This window comes from Myotis yumanensis, unplaced genomic scaffold (genome assembly GCF_028538775.1).
Source record: "Myotis yumanensis isolate MYYU_CA2020_CCGP unplaced genomic scaffold, mMyoYum1.0.hap1 SCAF_5, whole genome shotgun sequence".
Classification (NCBI taxonomy): Eukaryota; Metazoa; Chordata; class Mammalia; order Chiroptera; family Vespertilionidae; genus Myotis; species Myotis yumanensis.
This window is the reverse complement of record NW_027223756.1, coordinates 88,172,249-88,181,149: the sequence shown is the minus strand read 5'-3', so window position 1 is coordinate 88,181,149 and position 8,901 is coordinate 88,172,249. Positions and strand designations below refer to the sequence as shown.

Below are 8,901 nucleotides of genomic sequence, written 5' to 3'. Positions count from 1 at the left end.
TTCAACCATTCAAAGTGTGATATGCTAATGATATGCTAAGACACCTCAACTACTTGCTATGACATGCACTGACCACCAGGGGGCAGACGCTATGACTGGTATGTTAGCTTGCTGTTGGGGTCTGGCCAATTGGGGGTCAGACATGCCCTGGAACTCTCCTTCAGTCCCTTGCCGGCTGGCCAACATCCCACGTCTCTCCCCCGGCCCCGATCATACACCAGTGGGGTTCCTTGGCCTGGACTGCACCCTCTCCCAATCCGGGACCCCTCAGGGGATGTCAGAGAGCCAGTTTCAGCCCGACACTGTAGGCCAGGCCGAGGGACACCACTGGTGCACATGCACCAGTATGAAATAATGAAGTACAATGATGGTTAAACAGTGCTCTTATGTTTTCTTATGAAATTTTTCATAAATGGTTATGGTTTCCAAGTGCACTTTATTTCCTTAGGAGTAGAACAACCCATATTATTTTTCTTTTAATATAATGAAAGAAACATTACTCAGTATGATAAGATTTCTTTTAAAAAAAATTGGTCTTAAGAAATCTATGTACTCTCATGAGATAAATAAGAATTTCTAAATATTTCATCTAAATTTGGAAACCAATTTGGGTGGGAAGAAAAATGACAGAGGGAAAGCTGTTAGATATCACAAAGTCTAGAAATTAATAAAGTGGTTCAATTAAATTCTGCAGAAATCATAGAAACAGACACTCCAGGAATAAACAGAGAGAGTAAACTGCACTTCCACAACCTGATCAAAGAATCAAAACTACTGGCTCTGAGACCTTGAGTCCAGCTGTCATGTGAATTTCTTCAGCCCTACGAAAATGGGTCCTTTTATAACTGTCATCTCAAGATATCTTTTCAGAGCCCTCTTTATGTCTTTGTTCCTGAGACTGTAGATGAAGGGGTTCAGCATGGGTGTGACCACGGTGTACATCACAGAGCCTATTGCACTTGAGTGTGAGCTTTGGGTAGCAGCAGAGCTGAGGTACACTCCTAGGGCTGTACCATAAAACAAGGAGACAACTGAGAGGTGAGACACGCAGGTAGAAAATGCCTTATACTTCCCCTGAGCTGATGGGATTCCCCAAATGGAGGACACTATCTTAGAGTAAGAATAAAGGATACCAACAAAGGGACCACCACAAAGGAGCCCAGCTGCAAAATACATCACCATGTTGTTAAGAAAGGTGTCAGAACAGGCGAGTTGGACCATCTGATTGAGTTCACAGAAAAAGTGGGGGATTTCTAAGTCTGGATAGAAAGACAGTCGCAACGCGGTTAAGCATTGTAACAAGGAATGCAGAGCACTCATGATCCAGGGCATCAGAACCAGCAGTCCACAGAGCCGGGGGTTCATGATGACTGTGTAGTGCAGGGGGTGGCAGATGGCCACAAGCCGGTCATAGGCCATTACAGTCAGGAGGAAGTTGTCCAGTCCCCCAAATAATAGGAAAAAAAACATCTGGGTGATGCAGCCTTCATAGGTGATGACTTTGCTCTGTGTCTGGATGTTCCACAGCATCTTTGGGACGGTGTTGGAGGTGAAACAGATGTCTACCAAGGACAGGTTGGAGAGGAAGAAGTACATGGGTGTGTGGAGGTGGGAGTCTGAGCTGACGGCCAGGATGATGAGCAGGTTTCCCAACACAGTGATCAGGTACATGGAGAGGAAAAGCCCAAATATGAGGGGCTGCAGTTCTGGTTCCTCTGATAATCCCAGGAGAAGAAATTCTGAAAATCCTGTGCGGTTTCTAGTTCCATGTGGTGGAGGTAACTACCAGGAGATAGGAAAAGTAACATGACTAATTTCCCCACAAGCAAGCATTAGTAACCTAGCATTAATGCTACCATCTACATTGTAGAATCAAGGAATTAAGTTCTGTATTTGGTGTATGGCCTGGTCTCCTTTAGGACATCCCTAATGCTGTTTCTCATTAAACTTTCCTTTTCTATGTGAAGACAGATGAAGAATTCTTGAGTCTTACTCAATTCTTTCAGAAAGAAAAATAATTTTAAAAAGCAAGGGACTAATTGCAAAGGTCAGCAAGTTCACTATAGTTAATAATACTGTATTGGATATTTTAAGTAAGCTTAACACAAGAATAAAATATTGTAACTATGGTGGTGACAGCTATGAACTAGACTTACTATGCACATCATATGGCAATACATACAAATACAGAATTATTATATTATACACCTGAAACTAATATAATATTTTATGTCAATTATACTTCATTTAGAAAATTTTAAAGTAATGGAGAGGACAGTATAGGACTGACTGATTGGACCACATAAAATTGATAAACTTTATACATTCTTTATAAACACTTGCATATACATAAAAACTAAATGAAAAGCAGTTTTTGTATAAAAACTCCAATTCTTTGTTAGAAAGAATCCAATAAAAAATCAACTAAGAGAATATAGGCAATAATATTGTGTTAAGTCTGCACAATGACAGATGAATACAAGACTAGGTGTGGCGATCACATTGTAATATATATAAATGTTGAATTACTCTAGTGTACACCTAAAACTAACATAATATTGTAAACAAAGTATACTTAAACAAAAAAATGGAGTAAAAGTACTTTGCTATAACTCTCCAAAAGCAAAGAACTTTCATGTGTACAACATAGTGCAAGTTTATTAGATGCCAACTATACTTTAATTTAAAATAAATAAATTAATAAGCATGTAAAGAAAAGCTTACATAGACAACTTTTTATAGAGACTCCAAATAATTTACAAACCCACAAATTTCATTACTCAGCCTCACAGGTAATGAAATAATTACAAAGTGAATCTCATTACCTTACTCGTTTTCATCTACCAAATAAATTTTTAAAATGTGAATAGCCAAGTTGAGAGAACATACTGTGAAATGTACGTCTCATGCACTGTGATTGCAAAGGTGTATTTGCAGCCTTCCTGGGTCTGAATTTTTTTCATTCATATGGAAACATAGTCAAATATGCCCAATAATAAAATTTAAAAAATGCCCTCACAACACTGAATATTCCTCCACTGTTAAAAACCTATTCATCTATTCTTTTTAATAAAGTCCTTGAACTTACGTTCTACTTCTACTTAGAAGGACTTTATACCTTCAATGCCCATTCTTTTTGTTTCTTTTTTTTTAAAAACAATGACAGCTGTTTTTTAAAAATATATATCTTTATTGATTTCAGAGAGGAAGGGAGAGGGAAATAGAAACTTCAATGATGAGAGAGAATCATTGATTGTCAGCCTCCTACACGCACCCCACTAGTGATCAAGCCTGTAAGCCCAGGATGTGCCCTTGACCGAAATCAAACCTGGGACCCTTCAGTGTGTAGGCCACTCTATCCACTGAACAAAACCAGCTATAGCTCCAATGCCATTTCTTAATTTGCCTTTCATTAGTAGCATTTAAATGTCAACATTGGAACTTGCATTTCTGAGTGCAGTGTTCACTTTCCTTTGAGCACCATGAATAAAACATTACTGTATTGTAAAGCCAGCCAACAATCACAGTGATCCCAGGTACCTGGGCTATGTTCTCATGGGTACTAAGGTGACTTCAGGTACAAGTTCTTGGTTTACAATCTCACTGATCCTCTCCTGCCATGTCTGTTGGGCTCTGGGACTCACCTGCATGGGAACTCTGAGAAGAAGGTTTCCGTGTGAAGGTCCAAATTCTTGCCTGGATGGTTGGTGATGCAGACCAGAGCTCTGTCCCAGACAAGACAACAAGAAGTCAAGCATTGGTCTCCCAGACAGATTTTGGACTTCAAAAGCAACAACCACGTTCCTTCCTATCAAAGGTTGCACTGGTGAGGGTCTGCGGTAGAGCTGCTATTTACATGCTCTGTGTCCGCTCATTAGGCACATCTACTTCTTGTTACTCTAACCTCTAAGCACAGGATTCCCCTGGGGGACACTGGTCTGGACAGATAGAAACTCTTCCTGCTGATTCTCTGTTCCCAGGAGACTATGTAATAAGCCAGGTGAGTGCAGCTGTGTTAGTCCTTCATTAAATGCCCTGCTTCCTGACATCTACATCTTCCCGCGCCTCATCTCACCTCTGAGTCAAAGTTTCTCAATAAATGGACCTCGAGGGTATTATGCTCAGTGAAAGACAAATACCATTTGATTTCACATATATGTTCAATCCAAAGAGAAAAAACAACAACCAAAAAACAAAAGAAACAAAGAAACAAAAAACAACAACAAAAAATTGAAACACACTCATAGACATAGAGAGAGGACTGGTAGTTGCCAGATGAGAAGGGGCTTGGGAGACAAGGAGAAGAAGGAATTAAGAAGTACAGTTGGTAGTTACAAAATATCATAGGCTGTATAGTACAGCATAGAGCATATAGACAATAATATTGTAATGACTATGTATATGGCCAGTTGGATACTGAAAATATCAGGGAAACACTTTGTAAAGTATATGATAGTCTAAGCACTATGTTGTGCTCCTGCAACTAATAAAAAATATTGGAAGTAAACAGTATTTGAAAAAAGTCTAATACTGAGAAATTTGTCTGACTGGTCTTTGGGTCTTCAAAGCATAGATTTATGGTGGGGACACAACCCCTGATATCTCTAGAAAATGACTATTTCCTTCTTTAGGAAATGGAGGATATTTGTTCCTTTCGTTTGAAACCTTGAGCTCTATACTACTTGGCTCCATGACAAAACCATTAGAAATTCCTTCTGGTTTGTGGACTGCACTTTGGGTAGATGGGCTGTGGCTCTGTCTCAGAGTCTTGTGTAGGTAATCTTAGGTCTTCTCCACCAGGAGCCTTCTGAGTATGTAATTTTGAAAGACATGTTTTTCTCTCACTCTAAAGGGGAGGATAAATTCTGTGTTTGATTCTTTCATATTAGGGCTCCACAGTGACAACAAATAATTTATTAAGGTTAAGTTCACACATTTTTCTTTAAATCTTTTTGTGAGATTTCTCCATTTTTTCTCTTTCATGTTAATTCGCACATTTCTTTTATTAAATTTCTGTATTTTCCAAATTTCTCTCAAGGTTTCTTTCATCATAGATGAATCTATAAATGAGTCTGTGTGCATGTGCATAAATATGTGTGTGTTTATTTAAAGGGTGTACACAAGTGCACACACAAACACACACTCCTCATTCTTGTACATTTTCTTTGGACTCAACAAAATATATTTAACATTTTATTTATACCTTACAATATCTGGTTGAAGTAAGATTTATTGTTCCACATTATCTTCAGAAAGAAGAAAACTGAAGCCAGGTGGTAACATTTTTAAAAATTACATAATGCAGTTAAAACTTATTGTGCATTATCTCAAGTTATATACAAATGGATCCACCCACCATGTACTCTTAATTTATGTATTGCTTCTTTAATTCAGAAAATTGCATTTTTAAAACAAATTGCAGTTGGTTGTATGTAATTATACTCCAATATATCAATTAGAGTTAAACATTCTAGTGATGTATAATAACTCATGTCAGATCAAGAACATAGGTAGTTGAGTCACACCAGACATTGGTGGGAAATATATCTCATAACTTGGAAGAAAGCAAGGTTTCATATATAAGTTATAGAAACTGTGATATTAAAATCAGGCATTTCACATTTGATAAACTATTTTTACATAATCTGCAAGATCAAATCACAGATATATATATGCATGATATAGGTATACATATACAGATGTTAAACACCACATATTGGTTGAAGAAAGAAGTGCAATACAGTTGCACAAAACATCATTAAAGCTTTAGAAACATAATGTAGCGATTCATGATGAGCCCAGAAGAGATCAGAACAACTTCCCACCATACAATCTGTTTTGATTATAAAGCCATTATATTAAAACAAGTGCTTTTAGGATGGCTTGTTATGCATAATAGTTAACTGATACAATAATAAAAGAAAATTGAGATCAATTATCATAATATGCTTTTTACCATTCCAGGCATCTGTACTGATATTTGATAATAGCATCCATGATTAGTTTGTTACTGAAGTTTATTTCAGATAACTGCATTAACAAGTGCCTTCATTGAGATTCCCTTATGGATAACCAGAAGAGGGTGAAAGAATATGCATGCTTGTGTAAAACCTATAACTCTGAATCACAAAACTGGACAGGAATTCAAGGTCACCAGTGAGTTATCCTTTGGTCACCTATGTACATATATGACATATCTATGGATCACTTATTAGTATATATAATGGATGAAAATGATAGGGTTCATTCCCTACCCCTTTAGTGGTTACAAAAGTATTTAGAGTTCGGGAAGATGCTTCATTTAGAACAATAGAGGGAATCATATTTGAAGGCAGCCATGTAAGTTTTCAAGTGGAAGCAGGAGATATCTCAATAGGAAACATAATTAAGGCAAGAAAAACTCCACTCCAATGTTAAATCCCTCCACACAGGGACACCGAACTTACATCAATAGGCAAACATACACCATTAAAAATAGTTTGCATAGTAATTAATGTATGACTTAAAATTTTGATTCCTCATACTTAAGGTCATCTCTGACTCTAAGGGAATAGTATGTGGAACAATTTATAGAAATTTGTGTTTCCACATCAACTAGAATTGGAGACATGTATTTGATTGTCAGTTTGCCAGTGACTATGGTAAGAACGTGAACACCAAGCTGACTGTGATACATGATTTTAATGAGGGAAGCCAACCCAGTGACCTCTTACAACACACACTGTACATTAAAGTGTACCTTTTCAGAAAGAGCAGTAATGGGGAAGTGATATATGAAATAATGAAGTACAATGATGATGCTTTTATATTTTCCTGTCCTATGAAATGATATAAATGGCTTTAGTTACCAAATGCACTTTATTTCCTTAGCAGTAGTACAACCGATATATTTTTCTTTTAATATAATGAAAGAAACATTACTCAGTATGATAGATTTTATTTCAAAATAAATTGGTCTTAAGAAATCTATGTACTCTCATGAGATAAATAAGAATTTCTAAATATTTCGTCCAAAGCTGGGAATCAATTTGGGAGGGAAGAAAAATGACAAAGGGAAAGCTGTTAGATATTACAAAGTCAAGAAAATACTAAAGTGATTCAATTAAATTCTGCAGAAATCATAGAAACAGACACTCCAGGAATAAACAGAGAGAGTAAACTGCACTTCCACAACCTGATCACAGAATCAAAACATCTGGCTCTGAGGCTTTGAGTCCAGCTGTCATGTGCATTTCTTCAACCCTAGGACAAGTCGTCCTTTTATAGCTGCCATTCCAAGCAATCTTTTCAGAGCCCTCTTTATGTCTTTGTTCCTGAGACTGTAGATGAAGGGGTTCAACATGGGTGTGACCACGGTGTACATCACAGAGCCTATTGCACTTGAGTGTGAGCTTTGGGTAACAGCAGAGCTGAGGTACACTCCTAGGGCTGTACCATAAAACAAGGAGACAACCGAGAGGTGAGACACGCAGGTAGAAAATGCCTTATACTTCCCCTGAGCTGATGGGATTCCCCAAATGGAGGACACTATCTTAGAGTAAGAATAAAGGATACCAACAAAGGGACCACCACCCAGGAGCCCAGCTGCAAAATACATCACCATGTTGTTAAGAAAGGTGTCAGAACAGGCGAGTTGGACCATCTGATTGAGTTCACAGAAGAAGTGGGGGATTTCCAGGTCTGGAAGGAAGGATAGTCCCAACATCACTAAGCATTGTAACAGGGAATGCAATACACTCATAATCCAGGGCACCAGAACCAGCAGTCCACAGAGCTGAGGGTTCATGATGACCATGTAGTGCAGCGGGTGGCAGATGGCCACAAACCGGTCATAGGCCATCACAGTCAGGAGGAAGTTGTCCAGTCCTGCAAATAGTAGGAAAAAATACATCTGTGTGATGCAGCCTTCATAGGTGATGACTTTGCTCTGTGTCTGGATGTTCCACAGCATCTTTGGGACGGTGTTGGAGGTGAAACAGATGTCCACCAAGGACAGGTTGGAGAGGAAGAAGTACATGGGTGTGTGGAGGTGGGAGTCAGAGCTGACGGCCAGGATGATGAGCAGGTTTCCCAACACAGTGATCAGGTACATGGAAAGGAAAAGCCCAAATATGAGGGGCTGCAGTTCTGGTTCCTCTGATAATCCCAGAAGAAGAAATTCTGAAAATCCTGTGATGTTCCCTAGTTCCATGTGGTGGAGGTAACTACCAGGATATAGAAAAAGTAACATGACTAATTGTCCTACAAGCAAGCATTAGTAACCCAGCATAAAGGCTACTTTCTATATTGTAGAATCAAGTAATTAATTTCTGTATTTGGTGTATGGCCTGGTCTCCTTTAAGACATCCCTAATGCTGTTTCTCATTAAACTTTCCTTTTCCATGTGAAGACAGATGAAGAATTCTTGAGTCTTACTCAATACTTTCAGAAAGAAAAATAATTTTAAAAAGCAAGAGACTCACTGCAGAGGTCAGCATGTTCACGATCGTTAATAATACTGTATTGGGTATTTTACGTGACTTTGCCACAAGAAGAAAATATTGTAACTATGGTGGTGACAGCTATTAACTAACATACTATGCACGTCATATTGCAATACATACAAATACAGAATTATTATATTATTCACCTGAAACTAATATAATATTTTATGTCAATTATACTTCATTTAAAAAATTTTAAAGTAATGGAGAGGACAGTATAGGACTGACTGACTGATTGGACCACAAAAAATTGATAAACTTTATACATTCTGTATAAACACATATACATAAAAACTAAATGAAAAACAGTTTGTATAAAAAACTCCAATTTTTTGTTATAAAGAATCCAATAAAAAATCAAATAAGTGAATAGAGGCAATAATATCGTGTTAAGTCTGTACAATGACAGATGATCACA

General features: G+C 37.7%; 1 protein-coding gene and 1 pseudogene across 1 annotated transcript; both read right to left on the bottom strand.

Annotated features, from left to right (window-relative positions):
- Nucleotides 1-878: 878 nt before the first annotated feature.
- Nucleotides 879-1,671, bottom strand: LOC139009909 (olfactory receptor 7A10-like; annotated as a pseudogene).
- Nucleotides 1,672-7,222: 5,551 nt separating this feature from the next.
- LOC139011492 (olfactory receptor-like protein OLF4) lies at nucleotides 7,223-8,212 on the bottom strand. Its single transcript, XM_070417014.1, has one exon. The coding sequence runs from the start codon at nucleotides 8,189-8,191 to the stop codon at nucleotides 7,223-7,225; it is 969 nt and encodes a 322-aa protein (XP_070273115.1). The 5' UTR covers nucleotides 8,192-8,212.
- Between the last annotated feature and the right edge of the window lie 689 nt (nucleotides 8,213-8,901).

Coding starts and splice junctions, on each gene's coding strand:
- LOC139011492 (XM_070417014.1), bottom strand. CDS start 8,191: ATGGAACTAGGGAACATCACAGGATTTTCAGAATTTCTTCTTCTGGGA.